The 26,801-nt window shown below is 48.4% G+C and overlaps 1 protein-coding gene across 1 annotated transcript in view; it reads right to left on the bottom strand.

Moving 5' to 3' along the window:
- The window catches only part of AP3D1 (adaptor related protein complex 3 subunit delta 1), a 47,523-nt gene extending 32,480 nt beyond the window's left edge, over positions 1-15,043 (bottom strand). Inside the window, exons 1-6 of the mRNA XM_053372478.1 lie at positions 14,752-15,043; positions 5,206-5,301; positions 3,813-3,893; positions 3,051-3,131; positions 1,947-2,054; positions 356-485 (exon numbers count right to left, since the gene is read on the bottom strand). Coding sequence (XP_053228453.1) covers positions 356-485; positions 1,947-2,054; positions 3,051-3,131; positions 3,813-3,893; positions 5,206-5,301; positions 14,752-14,847 — 592 coding nt within the window. The 5' untranslated portion in view covers positions 14,848-15,043. The remainder of the gene's footprint in view (positions 1-355; positions 486-1,946; positions 2,055-3,050; positions 3,132-3,812; positions 3,894-5,205; positions 5,302-14,751) is intronic.
- Between the last annotated feature and the right edge of the window lie 11,758 nt (positions 15,044-26,801).

Here is a 26,801-nt window from a genome sequence, read left to right as displayed (position 1 = left end):
TCCCATACAGGGATTGAACCTGCAACCTTGGCGTTATCAGCACCATGCTCTGATCAACTGAGCTATCCTGGGGAAAGTCGTTTTTTCGGGGTGCTGGGAGTACTTAGGAGAGCCCTGTGCCCCTCGATTCATGTACCACCACAGGGTTTTTAAAAATTATTTTATAATTTGTATACCGCCCTATACCTGCAGGTCTCAGGGCGGTTACAGCACATAAGCACAATATAAATACACAACATTACGTGGTAAAAACAACCCAATGAAAGGCTACCTGGAGCCGCTCCCTTCCCCTCCCCACCCCAAACACACGCAGTCTTTGCCATCTTCTGGATCCTGTTTCATCCAGCTTACTAACCGGGATCTGGGTCTTCCAACTTCTCCTTAAGGCGAGGGAACGCAGGGCGAAGGGACTCTGGGTATTTCAAGAACACTTTGTACATGATTAACACTGCCTTCTTCCTGATGTAAGGCTTCGTGTGAGACATCTGTTGGGGAGGGCAGGGAGAGGAGAATGAGCTCACATTTTTTCCACAACAAGGGCATCAAGGTCTCTTTTTTTTGCACCACAGCAAACCAGCAGCACTGGGAAGGGCTGTAGCTCAGCAGTTGAGCTGAGCTGCATGCAGAAGGTCCCAGGTTCAAGCCCTGACAACACCTCCAGGTAGGAATGCGAATGCCCCCTGCCTAAAAACGTAGAGAGCTTTCGCCAGCCAGCGTGGGAAGTATTATAAAATCACAATACTATTAAATCAGGAGCTGGCTCCAGGCACCGGGCCCATGGCAGACCAACACTGCATTACAAAGATGTCTGCGAACATGACCTGAAGGCGGGCAGCATTAACCCCGCCATGTGGGAATCGCTTGCGGACGGCTACAGTGCCTGGAGGCAGGCAATGAAGTGGCACATCCATGGCAGTGACCAGAGGAGGAATGACCGCTGCCTGCCCTCCTCTGCACACCTTCTAGCTTGTCCACATCCTTCTTAAACTGTGGTGCCCAGAATTGGACACAGTATTCCAAGTGTGGTCTGACTAAGGCAGAACAGAGGGGTTCTATTACTACCCTTGATATGGACACTAGGCTTCTGTTGATGCAGCCTAGAAAGTGTTAGCTTTTTTTGCCATTGCATCACATGGCTGACACATGTTTAGCTTGTGGCTGACCAAGACCCCTGGATCCTTTTCACAGGTACTGCTAGTAAGCAAAGAGTGAGGTTGCAGTTCTCTCCTGCAGTTTCCAGAAACTGCTATCCAGAAGAATCTGGGGGCAGAGCATAACCATCGTGGCTACTGGACGTTGATGATCTTCTCCGGGGATTTGTCCAATTGTTGCCATCTACAGTTGCAATCAAAATTATTCAACTCCCACTGCAAATCAGGTTTATTATCAGACTTCCAGCTGTTTGCAATGAGCAAATAAAACAAAAGCAATTGAAACAGCTCAACACAATGGTTTCCCCAAATTCAGCTGAAAATGCAACTTATACTGGTTTCTCCAGTCTCGCTATTATTCGGTCCCCTGAATGGAATCCCTCACAACAGCACAAATACAACAGGTGTTGTCTCAAGCACACCTGACGTGCTTGAGCTGGAACACATGAAATACCTGAACCGGCTAGGGGTTTGCCGAGTGTCAAATTTGGCTGCATGTTAGAAATATCGCTAAGTCAAGAGAATGGTCCAAAAAGGTAAGAGATGAGAGCCCTTCACAAACAAGGAGTCTGTAAATTTTGATAATAAACCAGATTTGCAATGGGGGTTGAATAATTTCGATTGAAACCGTATGCTTTCGAGATGGTTCTTACGCACTCGAGGAGCAAAGCACAGAGCTCAGTTGTGGGACAAGGACTTCTGAACAGCTTTTAAACCCCCAATGACTTGGCAGAAGAAAGAGCGGACAATGCAACCATTGTAGACCAGGCGCTCCCCCCCCCCCGCCCAACTCACCAGGGTCATGATGTCGTTGGCCAAGTCTCTGGCCAGATCAGGAGTCACAAAGCAGGACAAACCAGTCAGTGCAACGCCGGTGTCATACTGGTTGGGGCTACTCAGGTCCTAGAATAGGAGGAGAAATGGAAAGGAGTGCCAGGGGGTGAGGGGGGGGGGAGAGGTGTGGGAAGAGGAGGGAGAAGAGTCCTTAGTTGAGTTCAACCTAGAAAGACGAAGTCTTTATATCCCACTTTTCCTCCAAGGAGTGGAGAACACAGCTCTCCCCTAACCCTTTTATCCTCACAATAGCCCAGTGCAATAGGCTAGGCTGAGAGTGAGTGACGGGCCCAAGGTCACCCAGTGAGCTTCATTGCTGGGTGGGGATTCAGACCCTGGTCTCTCCCAGGCTCAATGCTCTGACCCAGCGTTTCTGAAATTTGGGTCTCCAGATGTTTTGGGGCAACTCCCATCATCCCTAGCTAGCAGGACCATGTGGGGAGACCTGTGTTCTAATGCAAGTACAGTGGTACCTTGGTTTACGAACTTAATCCGTTCTAGAAGTCCATTCTTAAAGTGAAACCGTTCTTAAACCGAGGCGCGCTTTCCCTAATGAGGCCTCCCACCGCCGGTGCCCTTCCCACTGTTCGGATTCCGTTCTTAGACTAAGGTAAAGTTCTCAAACCAAGACACTATTTCCAGTTTTGCGGAGTTCTTAAACTGGCCTGCTCTTAAACCGAGGTACCACTGTAGTAGCTAAAGACCGCTGCTGTTAGATTTTTAAAAGCTGTTGTTTAAAATTGTTTTTACATGTTATTTTGATTTTTGTTATTTGTGGGCTGGAGGGCTGGTTAGGCGCTTTTGTTGGGGAGTGTGATTTCTGCAAGTTTGCACACATTAGTAATTATTTTCATTATGTATTTCGTGCTTTCGTATTGTAACTTTGTGTTGTGAACTGCCCTGAGAGCTATGGGTATAGGATGGTGTAAAATTTAATCAATCAATCAATCAAACTGAAGGGTGTGACCTACATTTCTTAAGTCATAAGGAAGAAAACAGGCCGGTGGTCTCGCAGGAGGAGGCACTAGTAACAGGCAGCAGCTCTTCTGGAATGGCGACACTCACCTTTCGGATCTGGTTCGTTGTCAGCATAATGACGTCGGTCCCTTCGTGAAAGCACTGCGAGGCTGCCAGGTACCCGATCCTCTGCAGGGTTAGGAAAGAGGGAAGGCGAGTCAGTATCGAAGGCTGAAAGGGACTCATTGCCACTGTGCACAGGAATGCTCAAAAAACATATTCACAGACTATTTTTAATGTTATTCGTAATTTTTATTTTAATGTTATCCTTAATTATCTTAATTTTTGGGGTGTAATGCGAACGTTGCTATGTTTGGTTTTAATAAATAATTGTATAATTTCAAGCTCTCAAGGTGTCTTATTTACAACAACGTCTTCCTTCGCTATGTTATAGGGGGTAGGTAGAAATATACATACAGTGATACCTTGGGTTAAGCACTTAATTCGTTCTGGAGGTCCATTCTTAATCTGCCATGCAATTTCTGTTCTCATCCTGAAACAAAGTTCTTCACCCGAGGTACTATTTCTGGGTTAGCAGAGTCTGTAACCTGAAGCGTCTGTAACCCGAGGTACCACTGTACATCAAAGAACGCAAATTTGTCACTGCATCTTTCTCTTTGTTCGCTTAAAGCCAGTAGGTTTCCAGAGGGGCGCTGAGTATATATATTTTTTCATTTTCTGAATGAATTTGGCAGGCCAAATAGGATTGGGAACCTCCGTTTTAGAGGAAATATGTTTCCACGGCAGCTGCCAGGAACCCCCTGGTGCCTTCCCCCCCTGGCAGCCCAGGTTCCCACGCAGGCCACTTACTTTGAAGGTGTACTTTGAGGCGCTCATGACTTCGATGATGTTGAAGGCTGCCCAGCTGATGTCGTAGCCCAGCATTTGCAACTGTGAGGGGAGGAGGAACAAAGGCCAGAGTGTGAGTCTTGGGACAGCAAGGGTGGGACATTATGATTAGCAGGAGAAAAGGCGTCTTGCCTTTGTACGTGGCACCCAAGATGCTTTTGCCCTAGGCCAAAAGTAGTTGATGGTACAGGATCACAGGATCGTAGAACTGTAGAGTTGGAAGGGACCCCAAGGGTCATCTAGTCCAACCCCCTGAAATGCAGGAATCTTCCCTTGGGGGTTTCCTCCCACCAATCCTCTGCGTCCAGCCGCCTATGGACAGCCAGATGGAGAGGACTGGAGGGCCATATTCAGCCCGTGCGCACACAGGCCTGAGATTTCTTACATCTGCCCATTTTGACACCCCTGCCAAGCTCAATGCCACGCCCAAGGAATAGAGATAAATCAAAAACTTGAGAATTCTGTATGTAGTTTATGCAAATTCATTAATAATGTGCGGCATTTCAACAATCTCTAATACATGAAATCTTAATTACCGTATTTACTCAAGTCTAACGCGCCATCGGATCTAATGCGCACCTTAATTTTCACAGCGTAATTTGGCCAAAAAAAGGTGGTACATACAATGGTAATACATACAATGACAAAATCAAAATGACAAGTGCAACAATGAGATATCCGGATTTCGATCTGTTTCATGGTCAGCCTGAAAACATGCTTGTATATGCAAACCTCATGCAGTCATACCTCAGGTTGAAGTAGCGTTGGGATGAATATTTTCGGGTTGCGCTCTGCGGCGACCCGGAAGTAACGGAGAGGGTTTCGCCGCTCACGCATGTGCTCAAAATGACGTCACGCGCAGTCGCATGTTACGTTTACTTCAGGATGCGAACGGGGCTCCAGAACGGATCCCGTTCGTATCCAGAGGTACCACTGTACAATGTCATTTTTATTTTGGCACTGTATATACTAAGGTTTTAAGAGTTGTCAAGTTTGCAATTTGACACCACCTCACGTTCCGTGGAAGTAACACTGATACAGGAACACAATGTATGTTCCGCAGCTGGAGGCAGCAGATACCACTTGCTGGAGGGGAAAGTGCTGCTGTGTTCAGAGCCTGCTTGTGAACATCTGGTTGGCTTCTTTTGAGAACCAGAAGCGCCACTGGCCTGATCCAACTGGGAAATTCTTCTGTTTACTCCCCACCTCTACTACGGGGAGACAGAGTTATGGGATGCAGTCGGAAACGAAGAGGGCTGCTTCGCCTTGGGAGGCTCCTCGCGGAACAGGCTCACTTGCCTGCCCCGCAGGCCGCATGGCAGAAACCTGACCCACAGGTGAGGGAGACACTTACGTAGGTGAGCTTGCAGACAGCATTGGCTTTCACGGCAATGTTATCCTGCTTCAGTTCCTGCTTGATCTCATCGATGCACTGAGAGATGTACTTTGCCTGGAGGGATGGAGAGGAAGGAGTTGTGGGTTAAGGAAGTCACTGGAAATCTCCTGCTCAGGCAAGATTGTCCCCAAAGGTCCAGTACCCAGCACACATTTCGTTCTTAGGCACGGAAAGTTTTGTCTGGCCTCCCCAAGCGCGCATGTCAAACAAAGGATGATGCCTTATGCCAGACTGGTCAATCTAGCATAGTACTGTCTGCACTGACCGGCAGCAGCTATCCAGGGCTTCAAGAGGACACACCTAGCTCTACCTGGAGCTGGGGATAGGCAGGTCACACTGCTGACATGATATAAATGTTAGGCACCCCTCCCCTTTGTGGGTCACTAGCAGATCTGGATGCAAAAGGCAATTAACATTCCCTCTCCAAAGGTGTTGCACAGTTACTGATTTAGACTTCGTTAATTAAGCTTGCTAAAAGCGAGCTTCGCATGATAAAGCAAAGTGCGATTTGGGAGGGGAGGGAATGGGAGACAGAAGAGAAGCAGAAATAATTTAGGAAGGGAGTCAAAATATCGCCCTCTGTGTACATGGATCCTGCCATGATGCTGAAGTCCACACCTCAAGGGGAGGTTTTGTGGGGTCCTGATTTCATCATCAATCATCATCATCATCATTTTATTACTTGTACCCTGCCCAGCCAACTGTTGGAAGCCCTACTCTGGGCGGCTTCCAACATATATAAAAACGTACTAAAACATCAAACATTGAAAAAACTTCCCTATACAGGGCTGCCTTCTGATGTCTTCTAAAAGTCTGATACAGTTGTACCTTGGTTGTCGAATGGAATTTGTCCCAGAAGTCCGCTTGACTTCTGAAAATGTTCGACAACCAAGGCGAGGCTTCTGATTGGCTGCAGGAGGTTCCTGCACTCAATCGAAAGCCGCGTAAGCCGCATTGGACACTTGGCTTCCAAAAAAGTTCGCAAACCGGAGCACTCACTTCCGGGTTTGCTGCGTTCAGGGGCCAAAACAGACGAGTACCAAGGCGTTCAACAACCAAGGTATGACTGTAGTTATTTATTTCCTTGACATCTGATGGGAGGGCGTTCCACAGGGCAGGTGCCATCACCAAGAAGGCCCTCTGTCTGGTTCCCTGTAACCTCACTTCTCTCAGTGAGGGAACCGCCAGAAGGCCCTCAGAGGAGGACGTCAGTGTCCAGGCTGAACAATGGGGTGGAGATACTCCTTCAGGTATACAGGACCCAGGCTGTTTAGGGTTTTAAAGGTCAGCACCAACACTTGGAAATGTACCGGGAGCCAATGCAGGTCTTTCAGGACCAGTGTTATATTGTCCCAGCGGCCACTCCCAGTCCCCAGTCTAGCTGTCGCACTCTGCATTAGTTGTAGTTTCTGAGTCACCTTCAAAGGCAGCCCCACACAGAGAACATTGCAGTAGTCCAAGCGGGAAACAACCAGGACATCATGTGAATGTGGGCTCCATATGCTTCTGGTGTCCTCAATTTCTTTTTCCCCTTGATTAAAAAGACCCAAGTTTGACGACGACCTCATTTGCATGACCAATGCTACTAAAAGTGGGCAGGGCAACTGATGTAAATTCTATCTGTGTGCTTTTTGTCCAGTTTCTTAACACACACACTCTTTATCCTTCATCCAGTCAATCAAGAAGCATCATCATATTTCAATGAAACATTCCAGCCCGGGGGGGGAGGCGGCGGCAGCCCGTGAAATGTATGACCTGGGCACAGTTTTGAGGGCTAGTCAGAAACGCATTCTAAAGTAAACTTCTCCATCCCTGCTCTAGAAAGTACTGTGGCTTTTAATAAACATTGCCAGATAATTGGTTTCTCTTGTCTTCCCCAGTTACCAAATCTTTAACCTGGCACATTTTTGTCCCTAGGTACTTCCCACTCTGCTCCCCACAAGTGAGCAGTGGGGCCTGGGAAATTAGATACGTGCCTGATGGATTCCATGACATCTGTCTTTTCCTGCCGCGACATGGCCATCAAATATTTAGTGCAAGTTAACAATGTGTTCAGAGATCCATTGCACAGCTGACAAGCGATGGGGGGGGGGCAGGGGGGAGAGAATAATTCAGCTCTGACTTATGGGACCCTGACAGCTCACTGGAAGACTTATCACCTTAGTTGCATCTTAACTGGGTTTTCTGCTCCATTATCCAGATTTTTTTTATTTTGCATAAATCAGTAGGCCAATCTGTTGCTGCTTTTGGTATCTGTTACCTGACCATGGGGCCAAGGTGGCCGCTTGCGCTGATGGGAGTTGGGGAGGGCAGTGAGATAACTAATTCGGACCATCTTCTGTGCCCCTGCGTGCTCTGCTCACCAACCATCCTGCCATCCACCACATCCACCTTCCAAAGCTTCTCCTTCTTGCACCATGCAACTACAAAGCTCATTTTTCACCTTCCAAAGCCACATTTCTTCAGGCAAATCCAGAGTTATGATGTGGCACTACAAATCCTCCCAAGGGGGGGGGGGTTGCGCGATGGACAGCCTTACGTTTTGATGTATATAAAAAGAGAAGCAAACTCGATTGCATGGCTGCTGTTTTGAATGTAAAACCCTGAAACCAGTTGCTCCCACACATTATGCCATGCGGAATTGGATTCCCCCCAAAAAACCCTGAGGCCGCCTGCTGCACTTCTGTATGATTTACTGGTCTGGCCATACAGCCTCCTTGGGGCTGGGGCAGGTAACTCCTGCTCTGTCTCTGATTCAAACAAGATCTCTCCCCATGCAGAGATTACAAAGCTGTCAAGTGAGCATGCCGTTTCCTACAGAGGATCAGTGGGTGGGCACCTCTGATTGTAGGCAGTATATTATATCAGTGCCCCCCCCCGACATTGACTGAATACAAGCCCCACAGCCAATGGTCAGGAATGGCACGAGGTCAGTCAACTCCTGCTTCAGTCCTTCTGGGTGTAAGGGTGTGGTGGCCAAATTTAAATGGGAAATGCAGAAAAGAAGGGGGGAGTGTGTTTCTGAGGATCTGGAAAGCGGCCTTATTTATACCAGGTTCATCTAGCTCATAATTCTCTATTCTGACCAGCAGCAGCTCTCCAGGGACTCAGGCAGGAGACCATTTTTTACCGACCGAAGCTGTTAGGGGTCTGAGTCTCAAATGCGCCATATTCAGAGTATGTGTTCAGCAGGTCCAGTGCTCCTATCCCAGAATTCTGAAATGTGTTGGCTTAACATGGGGACTCTCTACCTTTCCCTTGACATTTAGCAACTCCTTGAAGGCGGCTGACCTCAGTGCTGCTTGCCTCGAGCAGCCGTTTTCAATAATGGCCTCGCCTGGCTTCCACGATGGGACAAAACCCTGTGACTGGGAGCATGTTGGGCTTGTGTTAAATCTTTGCAAGGAGAGGCTGCTAAAAGAGCTCCGTGGGTGTGGACAGGAGGCAGATCTCAAGCCGGCTAGCGGAGGAGCATAAACCACAGAATGGAGCAAGAACATTTTAGAGGCTACCAGGCCAACCTTCTGCCAGCACTTTCAACAGGAATCAGAGACAGGGAAGTCTATTCTTGCTCTTTGCACAGGGCGCGGTCGACGGCCCTCTTTAATCTTCTGTCCTAATTGCAATGAGTGGATTGTGGGTATCTGGACTGTCCCTGGATCAAGTGACTTTCCTTCTTTCAAGTTCTCAAAGCTCTTAAACGAGATCAAGGTTGTCCTCTGAACTAGCCAGATATTTAGCTGAGAATCAATCACAGTCAGTCCGTCATTTGAAAAATAAGACTTTAGAGCCATCTTGCTCTCAAATGGCAACTAGACATTCCGTTTTGGCGACTGTAACCTTGGTTTAAGGAGCTGTTTGGCTCGCGTTGCTTGGTCCCTGCTCCTTCCAACCTAGCAGTTCGAAAGCATGCAGTGCAAGTAGATAAATAGGTACCACTCTGGTGGGAAGGTAAACGGTGTTTCCGTGCGCTGCTCTGGTTCACCAGAAGCGGGTCAGTCATGCTGGCCACATGACCCGGAAGCTGTACGCCGGCTCCCTCAGCCAGTAAAGCGAGATGAGCGCCGCAACCCCACAGTCGTCTGTGACTGGACCTAAGAGTCAGGGGTCTCTTTACCTTTAGGCATCTAGCTTATATATTGGGAGTTTCTAATACTGACCACAACCCAAGATGGTTGGCAGTGAAGGCTAGATGCACCTAAGGCATGAAGTGCTGTGATGACCACCATGACCCCAAAGGAACACAACCCTGCATAGAATCATAAGTGTGTTGGAAGGGCCTCCAAAGGCCATCAAGCCCAGCCCCCTGCAATGCAGGAATCACAGCTTTAAAATCCCTGACGGACAGGCATCCAACCAACCTCTGCTTAAAGCCTCCAAGGAAGGAGAGCCCACTTTCCAAGGGAGTGCATGCCACTGCCAAACAGCTCTTACTGCCAGAAAGTGCTTCCTAGCATTGAACTGGAATCTCCCCTGGTTCAGGTAAGCTAGACACACACTGCAAGGGAAGACTACATTGGGACATAGCTTGAGCATGGGAGCATGTCTTAGAATCATAGAATTGTAGAGTTGGAAGGGACCCCAAGGATCATCCCTGCAATGGGGGAATAATGTATAGCCATTTTCATAATGCTATGTCTCTGCAGCTATAAGAGGTTTCACATAAGGTACACTTTGCGATTGGTCAATCCTAGAGGGGGCCTCCAATACACCTGACACAGCTCATTTTGCAGCTTCAAACTGCCAGAGTCAAGCTTATTTTCTTTTCAGGAGGCTAGCTTCTGCATCCAGAGCCCACTTGGCCCCTTGGCCAGCACAGCAAAGTCCTTCCTGGCGTTTCTGCTATGAAACTGAGCCAGCGGCTGCTCTTCATTGGCAGGAATTTGGGAGATGGGGGGCGGGAGAGAGAGGAGCAACAAACCATTTCAGGAGGCTTCCCAATGGACTAGGAGTGACGTGTCCAGAAGTTAAAAGCTCACAAGAGAGCAGGCCTTCTGCTATCTGCCACTGGGAACCAATCCTTCAGTCAACATGAACACTTTTATTTTTTTTAAAAAAAGGAGGGGATGACTAATTTCCTGAGCAGAAGCACTCGGGTGGCTCAGCACTGTAAGAAGTGCCATATCATCCCTGGAGTCATTAAAAGCGCTCCCCAAACACCTCACCCTCTCGCCAGGCTCCCAATATTGTTGATTTTTTAACACCAGCAGATTGCTTTCCCCACATGCAAGCAGAGGCAACGATGCATGTCCTTTTGTAGGTGTTGCTTTTCCCGATTTCACTCTGAAACTCCCCCCCCCCCATGAGCAGTGTTAGAAACACAGATATATGTATAAGCTGGGTACCAAATGGCTCCTTAGACCAGGGTTACAGTCGCCAGAATTGAATGCCTAGTTGCCACTTTGGTGCCAGATGGCTCAAAAGTTGTGTATATGACTTTTTGGTTCCTGCTTCATTCCGATTGTGTAGATAAAATATAATGGATAGAATTCTGAAGGATGCATTGCTAGTGTGGGAAAACAGTTAAGATCCAAGGATCCCCAGGTGTACACCTCCAGCTGGTGGAGACGTCAGGCAGCATCCTGGCAGCTTCAATTGGTTGCAAGTGGCTGTTAGCAGGTGCAGATTTTGAACGCTGTGCTGGACTAGTTGGGCCACTTGCCCAATCCAACATCTTATGTTCTTTATACAGCCTACCCCAGACCCCAAACCTGGACACAAAAGTACCCTAGTGCCAATGTTTGGCCATTCATGGCCTGAAAAAACCCTCTTTCTATTTCCAAATGTGTAATAAAAATTCCTCCAATATTTAGCATCCAAGCACTGTAAACAAAGTTAAAATGGCACATGCTGCGCTCGAGCTCACAATCTCATTTCAGGAATGAGGAAAGGAGAACTAAGTGAAAGGCGCGGAGGTTCTTGGTTACTTCCCTGAATCTCTCCCCCAGCCACACATACCAATTTGCAGTAAGTGCATGATTATTTACAAGCAAGCTGGGCTGCTCAGGCTACGAACTGCATTCAAAATTGTATGTTGATAGCAAAGGTATGCTTCTTAAGGGGTCGCAGACCAGCTCCCCACCCACCACCCAATCTAGTCAAGGGCAGCTAAAAGAAGAAAAAGCAATATATTTACAGACTGTCACCTCCTTCCTGATAAAAAAATGAGTGCTGTATCTGTTATCTCTGTGCCTTCACACAATAGACACTTGTTTTAACTCTCTGACCACATCACAAACACTTCAAGGCCAGCGCCGCAAAGCTCTCCAAAGAAACACAATGAGATTTCCAGAAAGGCTCTCTTGTAGCGAGTGGCTTCCTCTTCTGAGACAGAGAGCTCCCCAAATGGGTCTAGACAGGACGAAACTGGTATGATCAAAAGGGAGGGTTGAAAGTGGGAGACTCTCTCAGTTGAGGAGCAGCCTGGAACTTTTATTAGGCATTGACAAGGGTCTCACCTGAAAGTTAGTCAGCAAATGGGATCTCAGGGTAAAGGGGAGAGAAAAGATGTTGCAATCCAAGAATCACTTCGAAAACTAAAATTTATTTCATCATGGAAGAGTCCTCGGAGACAACGCTGCTTTGCTACAATTCTGAAAACGGGTGGCACTCTCAGCTTCCCCGCTTGCAAATATTCTTACATAAGTCCCTTGCCCTGGTGTCTCCCATTCCGTATGTGGATCTTTTCCAGGCCTTGCTGCAGCTCATTGCCCAGTCTGCCACCCCGAGTCCTTTGACAAGCTGGACCCGTGGCCTAGAGGCAGGTGAGCAGGGGACCAGTAGCCCCACTGTGGCTCCGCCTGATGCTGCCCTTATGAGGAACAGTTGAAGGAGCTGGGGATGTTTAGCCTGGGAAAGAGGAGACTGAGAGGAGATATGATAGACATCTTCAAATATCTCAAGGGCTGCCACATGGAAGAGGGAGCCAGCTTGTTTTCTCCTGCTCTGGAGGGTAAGACCTGAACTCATGGCTTCAAGTTACAAGAAAGGAGATTCCAACTAAACTCCCTTTCCTTGGAGGCTTTTAAACAGAAGCTAAATGGCCATTTGTCCGGGATGCTTTAGCTGAGATTCCTGCATTCCAGGGGGGTTGGACTAGATGACCATTGGGGTCCCTTCCAATTCCACAGCTCTACAATTCTGTGATTCCTGCAACTTCCTTCACCCAACCCACGCGTTTTCTTGCAGATATTCTGTGGCAGTTCCTCTTTCAGGTCTGCAGTCAAAAGGCATTTGCTTGGTCCTTACTCTCATCAGCTGACAGACATGCCAAGCTTTCTTGCAAAGTGGAAGTAAGGCAGGATCGGTCATGGGGAAAGGGCGGTGCTTCAGTGGTAGAGCACATGCTTTGATTGCAGAAGGTCCTGGGGGTCCTCTGCCATCTTTAGTTTGGGTGGGTATGGGGAGCCTGCAGCCAACCAGGTTTGCCAAGATTCCTGGCACCCCTCTGCCACAATGGCCAAGGATCATGGAAGTTATAGTCCTACAAAACTTGGACCCAGCTTCTCCATCTAAAACCCTGAAGAGCAGCACTTGGTATAACTGTAGAGAAGTGGGACACTGGGAGATCTTCCAGATGTACATAAGCATTCATAATTGCCTCTCTATTCCAGGTTCTGGCAGAGGGATGGGGAACCTGCGGTCCTTCAGATGCTGTTGTCTGACTCCAACTCCCATCAACCCTGACCATAATGGCTGATGGGAGTTGGAGTTCAACGGCTCCTGGAGGGCCACAGGTCTTCCAGGCCTGCCTTAAGCCCTGGACTGAAGGGGAAACGTGTATCGTTCCAGATCATTTTTGCCCAGAGCTCCCACCGTCTCTCATCACCGGCTGCAGCTGACTGCAACTGATGGGTGTTGGAGTCCAGCAACATCTGGAGGGCCAGAGGTTCTCCATCACTGACATATTGCTTCAGGGTCTTTACAATGGTGTATAAATATTGATGGTGATAAACAGAGACACGCCCCATGAACAGTTCTGTCCCCCTCAAACTTGTTTCCTTGGGGGACCCCACTTCTTACAGCATACATGCAAAATTTGTTTCCCCACCACCACCACGAACCATCTCGTTGAGAGTGATTTTGAAGCTTGGAGACAACCCTCCACCCCCCCCCCCGGACTAGAAACTTAACACCAACCTCAGCTCAGCCTCCTGGTGGCTGAGGATACCTCCTGCTTTTGAAATTCGCCAGGCACCAGGCGCATTTTGCACCTGGCTACTGTCCACTTGCAACCAAGTTAAGATGCTGACGTCTCTGCCATCTGGAGGTGCACGCCTGGGGATCCTTGGGTCCAGACTGTTTTCGCACACTAGCAACACATCCTATAGAATTCTATCTATCTGCTCAATCAGAATGAATTTCAGGAACCAAAAAGTCGTACTGAAAAATATACGACTTTTGAGCTGCCTGGTCCAAAAATGGCAACTAGGCATTTTTTTGGTGACCGTAACCCTGGTCGAAGGAGCCATTTGGCGCCTGCCTTATATATCTAAGTTTCGAGTACTGGGTGCCCTGCACCAGGTATTCCTATCCACCAGTTACATGGTCTTTGTGGAAACTGAGAGCGCCCCCTGCTGAAAGCTTGAGAAAGGAAATTCCGCTTTGCTCTTCAGCACACTTGGGTGCGGTGCAGTGAACACCTATGCACTCCTGTGGATCACAAATCCTGAAGAGCTCCTGTCAGTCGTGTAGACCTATGGTCCAACTCTGTATGACCAAGCTGCCTAGGTTCAGTGTTAGAAACTGATATATATAAGCTAGGCGCCCAATGATACGTTGAATTTATGTTGCGGTTGCTACAACGGAATGTCTTGTTTGCCAGGGAGTGGGGCTAAATGATCCTCGGGATCTCTTCCAACCCTACAATTCTACAATCTCAGCTACATTGCTTGGCTTGTAGCTTGCTCTTACAACAATCCACTTGTCCCAGTATGCAAGGAAGAGAAATGCACAGAGTGGAAATGGAAATAGCTATGGGCTAAAGCAGAGGTTTTTAAACTGTGGTTTCGCGGACCCTGCGCCAGTAGCAAAATGAGCCTGGCAAAACCAGGCTAATTTCGAACACTACCCTAAAATTCATGGGGCTGGACGCTTTTAAGGGTAGGGCCCCAGCTCAGCTTGCAGAAGATCCTGGGTTCGATTCCCGGCCACGCCAGGTAGGGCTGGGCGAGAGAGGCCTGTCCCCCAAACCCTGCAGGGACACCGTCATTCCACCCCAACGGAGGAGAGCTCCCAACTCAGGAATCACGAGGACTAGCGCCTTGAACGCTCCAGCGTTCCTCCAGACTGCAGCTCCCACCGCCCCTAGTCAGCAGTGGTGGGAGTTGTAGGTTTGAGACCCAACCCCGCTTCGTCCCCACCAACCCCTTGGTCTCCTTGCTCGGGAATCACGAGGACTAGCGCCTCGAAGGGTCGCTTTCCCTCTGGAGGCATCATGAGGGACTGACGGGACCGGCGCCTCGGTAGCCCCTCCATTTCCATGAGGACTAGCGCCCGCCTCACCTCGTCCTCCTTGTGGTTGCGGATGCCGCGCACCAGGTCCTGGAGGTTCTTGTCGAACATGCGGTCGATGCTGCCTTTCACCATCTTCAGCGCCATGGCGGCGGCAGTGAGGGGCGAGCGGGGGGCGGCCGGGGGGGGGGAAGAGGCGGAGGTAAGCGAAGGCGGCGGCGGGCGAAGGCGCCTCACATGCCTCCTTCCCGCCCCTGGCGCTCGCTCTCCCTGGCGGGCCCCGCCGGCGCTGCTCTGAGGGAGCTTCGCGGGGCGGCGGCGGCGGCGGCGGCGGGAAAGAGCCGGAGCGGCGACAAAATGGCCGGCGGTCAGCTGAGGGAGCAGCTCGCGCCACGCCCCCTTTCTCCTCCGGCGCGCTTGCGTCACCACGCCGCGCCACGGCCCCCAGGTTCCACGTCCTTCTATAGCTCCGCGAGTTGAGGCGGCGGGTCCTCCTTGCCCATAGAGAGCGAGGGAAGGAGAGGGAGAGGACGTCACGTCCGGTTGGGTGTTTCTAAGGGCATCCTCCACCTCTATGGTTCGCCCGCTCGGCTTCCACCATGGCGCTCCCGAAGGGGATTCCGAGGCGTCGCTTGAGCCACGCCCTCTCGCCGACTTGGCTCCGCCCAGGGGGAGATAGAGCCACGCCCACAACCTTCCTATATCTAACTGTAGTCCTGTAAAAGATTATTATTATTATTATTATTATTATTATTATTATTATTATTATTATATATAATTTTATTTTATAAATAATAATAAGCATGTTTTAAGAGAAGCATGTTTTAATATTTGCGGTACGGCTGATTGATCAGTAATTACATGGACAGAGTATTTTTACTTTATAAAAATATCAGTTGTTCACAACGATCAACAAACAAAAATGAGAGTAAGTTCACCTCCCATCCGACTATTTAAACAATCTATGGCCTTTTAAACTATGGACAGGGTGTTGTTTTTGTTATTATGGTATGTATTTGTGTGTTTTCATATTGCAAAATACCCTGTGATCTTCAGATGAAGGTTGGTATAGAAATTCAATTATAAATAAAAATAAAAAAGCTTGTAAAAATATTAATAGATTTTTTTTTAAGACAGAAATACAGTATAAAGGTAAAGGTACCCCTGACCATCGGGACGCGGGTGGCGCTGTGGGTAAAAGCCTCAGCGCCTAGGACTTGCTGATCGAAAGGTCGGCGGTTCGAATCCCCGCGGCGGGGTGCGCTCCCGTTGCTCGGTCCCAGCGCCTGCCAACCTAGCAGTTCGAAAGCACCTCAGAGTGCAAGTAGATAAATAGGTATCACTTTATAGCAGGAAGGTAAACGGCATTTCCGTGTGCAGCTCTGGCTCGCCAGATGCAGCTTGTCACGCTGGCCACGTGACCTGGAAGTGTCTTCGGACGGTGCCGGCTCACGGCCTCTAGAGTGAGATGAGCGCACAACCCTAGAGTATGGCAAGACTGGCCCGTACGGGCAGGGGTACCTTTACCTTTACCTTACCCCTGACCATCAGGTCCAGTCATGACCGACTCTGGGGTTGCGCACTCATCTGCGCTTGCAACCTTTGAAGACTGAGCACATGATCAACACTTTACTATAACGTACCATTGCTGATTTTATATCTATTCTTTTTTAATACATAATGGCATTTATCTAGGGAGCAGCAAACTGTAATGCTGAAAATATTTTTTTAAATATTAATCATATAACCAAATCATTTACTGCTAATGCCAAGCTGTTATAGCACTATTAATATTGTATCTATTATCTATTATCATTCATTATTTTAAAATATTGTATCTACTTTTTTATGATGTTCTACCTTCTACTTTCTTTTGTGTTTTTATTTCATAACTGGTCAGCTTGGGTATCTCCAGTGGAAAAGTGAGATGAAACAAGATTGTGGTGAATCAGAAATGGTTTGGCTTCTGAGTGACAATAACAGCTACATGGCATGGAGAGTGATTCTCTTTACACCGAAAAAGTTAGATAAAATCACAATTAATTGTTTTAGTGATGTGGAGGTTTAATCTGAAATTGAGATAGATTTAAAATTGTTGCCTCTGGGGGAAACCCAGCCAGATGGGTGAAGTATAAATAATAAAATTATTATTATTCTCATTTACATCATGAATGTCACCTTATATTGTGGATGCATGTTCTGTATTACTTTATTAATACTGCTGCTATAAGTTTGCTATTGCCTTTGGCTGGAACAATAAACGGAAGAACTGAACTCTCTCTAAACACATACACATATTTAGACCTGGGATCCTTTTCAGGGAAAACCATGAGTGTTTATAGTGGTATGATAACTGCTACAAGTTCATAGTGCGGATTGGGCCTCTGTGTCTGTTCTGCATTGGAAGCTGGGTGGGGGTTTTTGGTTTTTAGCGCATGATAACTGCAGATGGTGTCAGCAGTCACGAAATTAAAAGACGCCTGCTTCTTGGGAGAAGGGCAATGACAGGCCTAGACAGCATCTTGAGAAGTAGAGACATCACCTTGCCAACAAAGGTTCATATAGTTAAAGCTCTGGTTTTCCCAGTAGTGATGTATGGAAGTGAGAGCTGGACCATAAAGAAGGCTGATCGCCAAAGAATTGATGCTTTTGAATTATGGTGCTGGAGGAGACTCTGGAGAGTCCCATGGACTGCAAGAAGATCAAACCGATCCATTCTTAAGGAAATCAGCCCTGAGTGCTCACTGGAAGGACAGATCCTGAAGCTGAGGCTCCAAGACTTTGGCCACCTCATGAGAAGAGAAGACTCCCTGGAAAAGACCCTGATGTTGGGAAAGATGGAGGGCACAAGGAGAAGGGGACGACAGAGGACGAGATGGTGGGACAGTGTTCTTGAAGCGACCAGCATGAGTTTGACCAAACTGCGGGAGGCAGTGGAGGACAGAGGTGCCTGGCGTTCTCTGGTCCATGGGGTCACGAAGAGTCGGACACGACTAAATGACTAAACAACAACAAGCGTATGGAATTGTTCTTCATTGTCTTGAATACAAGTAATCACTTTTACATCTTTAATTGTTTCTTCATGAAATTGCTTTGAGGCCTTTCATGGGACATCACTCATACCTAGGACCCTTGTACCTACGGGACCGCCTCTCCTGGTATGCCCCACTGAGGACCTTAATGTCCACATATAGCAACACCCTAGAGGTCCCGGGCCCTAAGGAAGTTAGATTGGCTTCAACCAGAGCCAGGGCCTTTTCAACACTGGCCCCGGCCTGGTGGAACGCTCTGTCTCATGAGACCAGGGCCCTGCGGGATCTGATCTCTTTCCGCAGGGCCTGTAAGACAGAGTTGTTCCGCCTGGCCTTTGGCTTAGAATCAGTTTGATTCCCTCCCTCTCTTTCTTTTCCTTTCTCCTCCTATGAAGAGATTGCTCCCTAATTGTTTTAATGTTGTATCTTAATCTTTTAAATTGTATTTTAATCAACTTGTTTTTATTATTGGTTGTTAGCCGCCCTGAGCCCGGTCTTGGCTGGGTAGGGCGGGGTATAAATAAAAAAAATATTATTAATTTGTTATTATTATTATCACTCATCACTGGAGTTGAATCAAAACAAATATGCCCACATGCAACATTGGCAAGACTGATTGATTTGAAACGTTTGTTATCTTGCCTTTCCAATTACAAATGAGAACGTCCAGAATGCCTTGCAACAGTAATTCAGAATAACAGGTCTGGAAAATTAACCCAATGGACGTTTGGGGAGGAGGGGAAGAATTTGAGATGGAAAAACTTTATTGGGAGAATTAAACTTCCTTTGCTGTTTGGCATCTCCTCCAGCAGAGGGCAGGCCAACACAACCTTTCATCCCAGGCAAGTACACTCCTTGAAATTAATGGACTTTGCAATCTTCACAGCCGTGCTTTCCGATTGGTCTACTCTTGAGTAGAACTGAGCTGGTTGCAACCTTATGCCTGTCTCCAGGATTCATGGGCATGCATTTGATGAAGCCCAAAGTCGGAAGATTCATACAGATACAATAAAGGACTTGATGGAGATACAATACAGATACAATAAAGGAATGATGGAGTTTCCCCCCCCTTCCCCTGGGAGGCAGCTCTGGTTGGCAGCTTAAAAAGTGGATGGGATTTATTTATGGGCACAAGGGACATCAGTATCTAGTAGCTATAATGGCTGTGTCTTGCCTGTACTGTTGGAGGCAGCAGGAGACGCTGGAGTGTCTTCCCTATGAGGAAATATGGCAGCATTTAGGTCCTTTTAGTTTAGAGAAATGGAGAAGAAGAGACGACATGGCAGAAGTTTATAAAATGACAAAGGGCACTGAGAAAGTGAATAGCGGAAAGTTTTTACCCAGCTCTCATAAATCTAGAAGTCGTGGGCATCCAATGAAGATCAATGTTAGGAGAAGATAAAGGACAGCGCATAGTTAAACTTCCCTGCCGCAGGAAGCAGCAATGGCCACCAACTTGGATGTATTTAAAAACGTTAAATTTGAAACCGCCTCTCCTGGTCTGCCCCGCAGAGGACCTTAAGGTCCATGAACAACCATAGTTTAGAGGTCCCGGGCCCTAAGGAAGTCAGACTATCCTCCACCAGGGCCTTTTCAGTGATGGCTCCCACCTGGTGGAATGCTCTGTCCCAGGAGACCAGGGCCCTGCAGGATTTAACCTCCTTCCACTGGGCCTGTAAGACAGAGCTATTCCGCCTGGCCTTTAATTTGAATTCAGCCTGATCTTCTATTTCCCTTCCCTTCCCTCCCCTTTTATGAAGATCACCCGCTCTGAGACCCCACAGCTAATTCTCCCCTGGCCTCCTCGCTGGCCCAAGTAGGACCAATTCAACCAGCTAGCCCTGGGGGTTATCTAATGCTTTTTTTCCCTAAATTGATTTTTGAATTTTATTGTTATTCATGTTTTTATACTATATTTATTCTGCTTTTATAATTGTTCTAAATTTGTTGTTAGCTGCTACTAGCCATGGTGGCTGCTCTGCTTTCACAGCTGGAGTCAGCAGTGCTTCTGAATACCAGTTTCTGGAAACCAGAGGAGGGGAGTGTGGCTGCTGCACTCGGGTCCTGCTCGTGGGTTTGCCATTGGGGCATCTGTGTGGACAGGAAGGTGGGCTAGATGGGCCGTTGTCCTGATCCAAAAGTATGCTGGAAATGCAAAGAAAAAGAAGGGACTTTTTATCATATGTGGTGGGAATGTAGAGAAATTAAAAATTTTGGGAAATGATATATAATGAGTTGAAGAAAATGTTTAAACAAACATTTGTAAAAAAAACCAGAAGCATTCTTGTTAGGGATTGTAGGAAAAGACCTGGCAAGGAAATTAAAGAACTTATTTATGTATGCAACAACGGCAGCAAGAGCCTGGGTGGAAGAACGAGGAAATCCCGACAAAAGAACAGTGGCAAGGGAAATTTATGGACTTTGTGGAACTGGCGAAATTGACATACAAACTGCGAGACAAGGACAACTGCGGCTTTAAAGAAGAATGGGAACTTTTTACAAATTACTTTAAAAAAAAAAGAATTGGACTCCTTGGCAAGTTTTGAATAAACATACACAAATTTATTATTGTTAACATAATAGATAGACAATTTAAGGATTTTTACAATTTTATAATATGCAGAGAATAATATGTGTTGAAAAACCAGAGAGAGGAGCTGAGGGAAGTCTGGGGAGGTAGGGTGGGAGGGAGGGTTTTTCTTGGGGGGGAAATGGGGGAAAGATGATATGTTTTTGATAATTTATGATGTTGAAATTCTTAATAAAAACTATTAAAACAAAACAAAACAAAAGTGTCATCCTGTGTTCTAAGCTAGGGTGGGATGATGAAGCAGTAAAAAATATATATATAATGTTGTGGAGAGATGGAATGAAATGCCTGTGGCAAAAGGGGGGGGGGGAGGCAGTTTTGGAAACATGATCAAAAGAAAAGAGTTTGCTTTCAACTATCTGTTAGTGTAGGAATTGCCCACCAGAAGCAGAGAACCTTTCAAACACAGCTGAGGGGTGAATTTATTGCGTAGATGCACAATTGGGTGCCTACCTGCTTTGGGGTGCGTTCCGAATCCCCACCACAGCTTTCACCACAAAAGGAGGGGGCCTCAGGAGTCCAGGTCTCCTTGACTGCTCCTCATCTTCTCAGCCCATCGCCTGAGGTGCCTGTGTCAGAATTGCAAAAGGCTTCTTAAAGGCTTTTTAATGTCCCTGGGGCCACCTGGGTCTTTGGATCTGAGGCTGCTATTATGGTAACAGATTGTGGGGTTCTGCTCAGGGGCTTTCCTCCTTGCGTAGGGGAGCGGGGGCTGGACTGGCAACGTTGTGCTGCTTGTTGGGAATCTTTTCCCCAAAAACCTTTTTTTTTTTTTAATAAACCTAAGAAGAGCCATTTAGCAGGATCAGGCCAGAGGGGACCCTCCGGCTGGAGGCAGGAATGCTTTCTGAGTAGGTTCAGAAAAGGACAGGCAAAATGGCCAAGGGGGTGGAGCAAATTCATCATCATTCTTGAAATTTATATACCACCCTATACCCACAGGTATCTTTATAAGAAAGGTTGTAGCCTTTGTGTCTTTTTCATTGAGAGAAAAGGAGAGCAAGAGGCCACGTGATAGTTTAGAAAACTCTGCGTGGCATGGACAGAGGAATGCTTTTCTTGTTCTCTCCTAACACTGAACTTCTGGGCATCAAGTGAAATCGCGGAATGAAGACTGGTTCTTGAGGCTGAATTTGAAGATGGTGGTTCCACTGTCTGCAGAATTTGGGGCTGCAGTGCCCAAGCTGGTGTCAAGTCAGAATAACTCACACAGTGTCTGTGAAGTTGACCCTTTACTCGGCGATTGCAACTGTGAAGTTGACCCTTTACTTAGCGATCGCAGCAACTTTCCCCTGGAGGTCTTGCCCCAAGGAGACAGATGGGAGGACTGAAGGTCTCCACCTTCCCAAAGTTTCCTAAGTTGACTCCTCCCCTAGGTGCTTCCCAAGCAATCTGAGACTGACACCTTGCTTGTGTTTGTTCCACCCTTTTCATACCTCTCCTGGTCCTGGGAGACAAGCAGGGAGGGGAGCTGGTTGCAGCCGGAGGGGGAGACACCTGTGACTCTTCGCCATCTCTGCCTCTTGGCCTCCTTCCTCTCCTGCTTCAGCTCCTGCCTCTGATTCTGTACTTCTCTCTGACACAGACTCTCCCTGCTCACTGAACCCTGTTACCCCTTCAGCTTCCGACACCTCTTCCTCTTCTCCCTCTGACCACTCATTGTTGTCTCGCCACCAATGTCCGGGCTCTGAGTCTTCTTCCCTTGGTGGCTCTCCAGCTGGTTCCTCCTGATGTTCCTCTGCCTCCAACAAGTCCATGACACCCAGCCTCTTGGGTCCCTTTCTCACAACATGAGAACTCATGGATGTCCAGTGAAACTGGGAGATTAAGCAACGCTAAAAGACAGGACTTCTTCCTACAGTACAGAGTTAAATTGTGGAAATCAGTCCCACAGGAGGCAAGGACAGCCACCAACTTGCCATTAAGAGAGGACTGGACAAATTCACGGAAAGTAAGGCTTGTTAATGGCTTCTAGCCAGAATAACTATGTTCCAGCTGCACGGTCAGAGGCAGTAATGCGTCTGAGCGCCACTGTTTTCTGGGGAACCTTCTGAGGGTCACACGTGTGCAGTTGGAGACACAGCTTTCAAATGGATAACATAGAATTGTAGGGTTGGAAGGGACTACAAGGGCCATCTAGTCCAACCCCCTGCAATGCAGGAGTCTTTTGCCCAACGTTGGGCTCAAACCCACAACCTTGAGATTAAGAATTCCATGCTCTGCCAGATGAGCTATATGGGAGCCAACCGGTTGGAGACAGAGGTGGGCAGAGCGCTGAGTGTAAATGTTGCCCTTTGTACTGTAGGCTGCTTCCTAATTTCAGGGAAGGTTGCACCTGCTTTCCATGCAGAAGCCTCAGGTTCAGTTTCCAACGTCTCCAGATAGGGCTGAGAATGGCTTCTGTCCTGAAACCTTGGGGAGCTGCTGCGAGTCAGTGTAGGACGTGCTGAGCTAGATTGAGCAATGGGTCTGACAAATAGAAGGCAGCTCTCCTGTGTCATCTATATACACACACACCTCTCTCCATATTTCATCCAGGAAAGCGAAGCACTTAACAGACCACAGATAGCAAAAGGTCCAGTCAATTGTGTCAGGGTGGTCCAGTTAATTTTCCTGCCACGGGAAAGCCACGTGTTGCTGCCCTGTTAAAACAGACAAGGGGATGCGATAGGATGTTCAACTGGGAGGGAACCAAATTTCAGCCTTCGTGGCTCTCCGCAGCAGCTTGAAGGGCGGCGGTGAGGCGGCAGGGGGTGTTTTGATAACATGCCTGCCAACCAGGCAAGGCGGGCCAGGAGCAGCTGTTGGCATCACTTCCCTGGAGACAAGCCAGAAAAGCTTTTGTGGGCGGAGGTAGACATGTGTGGGGACATGCCTCACAGCCGCCAGTCCAATTGTGCAGCCGCAGGCAGGGAAGGAAAGAGGAAAGAGACGAGAAAAAGGTGGGGTGGGGAAGAAATAACTTTTGATTTGGATTCTGGGTTGCCCTGATTGGTGACCTAGATTACTCCAGAGCATAGCTCTCAACTTTCAGATTTGAACAGCAGCCTCAAAAATAAGGGATCAGCAGCCTCACCTGTCCCGGGGACAATCTACGGGGATATCTAACAATCCGGGATAGCAGCAGGAAGCAGCGGGAAACTGCGCTGGAATAAGGGAATTTCCTGCAAAAAAAGGGAAGGTTGACAGCTATGCTCCAGAGAGGGCTTTCCTTGGCTGAGGAATTCCCCCCTTCAGAGAGCTTGCTTGGCAACCAATAGCTGACTGATGCTGCATGTGAAAATATGTGCACATAAAATATGTATGCATGCCAATCTTTCCAGAACTTCACCCTCCGTACACTGTCTGGAAATGGCAAGGGCTGAATTTAGGATCCTTTGCTCTAAATGAATTAATTTATCAATTATTGTTGTTATTATTATTATTATTATTATTATTATTATTATTATTATTATATCATCCTATACCTGAAGGTCTCAGGGCGGTTCACAGGATGAAATCACAATATACAGTGGTACCTCGGGTTAAGAACTTAATTCGTTCAGGAGGTCTGTACTTAACCTGAAACTGTTCTTAACCTGAAGCACCACTTTAGCTAATGGGGCCTCCTGTTGCTGCTGCGCTGCCGGAGCACAATTTCTGTTCTCATTCTGAAACAAAGTTCTTAACCCGAGGTAATATTTCTGGGTTAGCGGAGTCTGTAACCTGAAGCGTATGTAACCCGAGGTACCACTGTAAAAACCCAAAATACATAATCAAGATAAAACTAAAACAACCCAATAATGTCCCCCACAACACATTTTAAAAGGGCACCAGATGTTAATCAACCAAAGGCCTGGCTAAAGAGGAACCTAGGAAGTGGCCTCATATAGGCTCAGACCACTGGTCCACCTTGTTCAGTATTTTCTGCTCTGGTGGCCGTGAGGCATGTCCCCACACATGTCTACCTCCACCCACAAAAGCTTTTCTGGCTTGTCTCCAGGGAAGGGCTGCCAACAGCTGCTCCTGCTCTGCAAATCTCAGTGTGGCTCACAACTTAAAATTACAATACAAAAACCATATTTTGGTACAGGGAGCGGTGTTTGCAATGCTGCAGAATGGACTTCTGCAAATGAAAAGAAACAAACCAGTTGCCTTTGCATTTTCAAAGTGGAAGGTGCTTTGCATGGTGATGCACAGGTCTGTCCCACACCTGCAGCCGATTCCTGGATCTGGAAACTCAAATTTTTCTTATCCTCACCCCCCACCTCGCAGTTTCCCTTTGCAGACCTTGGGAGCACCGAGGACCAGATTTCCTCCCCCTGCTGGACTAGAGCTGCCGAGACAATCTGAGCTGTTATTTCTCCTTCCCTTCCAAAGACGCCCCCCTTGCAATGTTCTGTTCCAGCAGCTGCAGACGGAGCATCTGCCGCACGTCCAAAACGTTGCTCTCAAACCCTCCTCTGCAAACCGTGCGCCCGCACTCCACCAGCCCCACAAAATTTAACAAATCTGCCTGCAAAGAAATACGGAAGGACCAGAAAAATCTGCTCGTTTGACAGATAACATATTGATTTGATAACATATTGATTATGACGGATGGGGAAGCTTTTCCAGCCTGGGGGCCGAATTCCTTTCTGGGGAAGCTTCTGGGGGCCACATGCAATGTGGATTTGACCTTTGTATGGTGGGATGTCACCCAAAGGCATGAGTAGAATCCAAGGACATCCCAGCCAAGCAGGAAACATTCAAGGAGGGTGTGGTGCCAGATCAGCGAGGGGTGTGGCTTACAGAGACTTCCAAGGGCCAGATAGAGAGGCCTGGGGGCCACACTTCCCCACCTCCTGATGTTATATAACTGGTCTATATTCAAGAGCAGGCCTGCTTAAATTAACTGACCTAAATTAGCATATAAATATAAGTTTATACTTGCTTATAATTTATATACCACCATATTTATATATACAGGGTGAGTCTTTTAAAAGACGCCCTGTGGAACATGTGCAGCCTGTATCTATGGGGCCTTTTTTAAAGGATTCACCCTGTACTAACTTATTCATATACTAAGGGACTATATGAATGGAAATATAAGTGAGCTGGTATATAAATGTTTAAAATAAAATAGATAAATAGTATTGAGGACTAGTAACTTCAATTAAGAAAATGGAAATGAAATGAGATCCTAGAAGGTTTGCACTCAGGAGGCACATTCTGGGTTGTATGCAGTTAAATTATACCCTGGAGGACACCCAGTTATTAATACATTAATAACATTTTATATACATGCATCCTAACCACTTCAGGCATTTTTTTTTCCTTTATCAGCCTGTTTTCCTCAGAGGTTGCGTGGAGGGTTTTGGTTCGTTTGAACCCGACCCGCATATCTGTCCGTCTCGTGTGAACCCGCCTCTGAGGAGGAAACACGTGTCTCCGCCTCTGCGAGCCCCTCTGGGCTCGGAGCGCGCCCCCCCCCCGCGTGTGAGGGAGACACCTTGAGCGAGGCGCGCGCCCGACGCCTCAACCGCCGCCTCTTGACAGGCAGCGCCGTCGCTGAGGGCAACTGAGGACAAGCCACGCACGCGCAGAGGCGAGCGCGCGGGCTGGGGGGGGGGGAAGGTTTCGCTCGCGCACGCGCGCTGTCACTCTCTCTCCTCAGAAGCGCGCTCTCTCTCTTCGGCCGCCCGCGCCCCTTCAGCGTTCCTCTCCTCAGCGCGCACGCGCGACCCCTCACATTTTCCCGCGCGCCGCGCTTCTCATTACTATTTTATTGGGTATGTCGAGGAGAGAGAAGACAAGCCCCGCCCACTCTGGTGGTTGGCCCCGCCCACCTCCTGGGCACCCGCGCGCCTCCTTTTTTTAATTTTGGGAGTAAGATGAGAAGCTCCGCCCACTCTCGTGGTTGGTCACGCCCCCCGCCCGTGCGCGCTCCCTCCGTGCATTGTCGTGCGTTCGCGCTTTCTCTCCCTCATCCGCCCGCGCGTGCGTCCTCGCCTTCCCTGCGCGCGCGCCCGCCCGCCCGCCCGCGACTTATCCCATTCTGCGCTTTACCACCACCACGATAGTAGCGAGACAACCTATGGAAATAACATTGGTTGGCATCTCCCGCCCGCCTCCTTTCCCTTGGCGCCCCTGTTAGCTTGGCCGCCCTTGCCCTCCTCCGCGGCCCCTCCCTTCCCTGACGCCGCCGGGCGCGCGAGGGAGGGGGGGCGAGCGGCCCAAAATGGCGGCCGCGTCGCTCTTGGTGCGGCTGACGAGGCGCCCGGCCCGGCGCGAGCGACGACAATAGAGAGCAGGGGAAGGAGCGGCCTCCCCTCTCTGCCTCCCGCCCCCTCCTTCCTCGCCTCTCGCTGGTGCTCCTCCTCAGCCGCCGCCGCCGCCGCCGCCGCCGGTCTAGCATGGTGCGGGTCCGCCGCCGCTGGGCCCCCTCCGCCGCCCCGACCTGACCTCTCCTGCTCCCTCGACGCCGCCGCCGCCGCCGCGCCGGGGCCCCTTCGGCCGCC

Source organism: Podarcis raffonei, chromosome 18 (assembly GCF_027172205.1).
Source record: "Podarcis raffonei isolate rPodRaf1 chromosome 18, rPodRaf1.pri, whole genome shotgun sequence".
NCBI lineage: Eukaryota > Metazoa > Chordata > Lepidosauria > Squamata > Lacertidae > Podarcis > Podarcis raffonei.
This window is presented reverse-complemented; position numbering and strand designations above follow the sequence as displayed.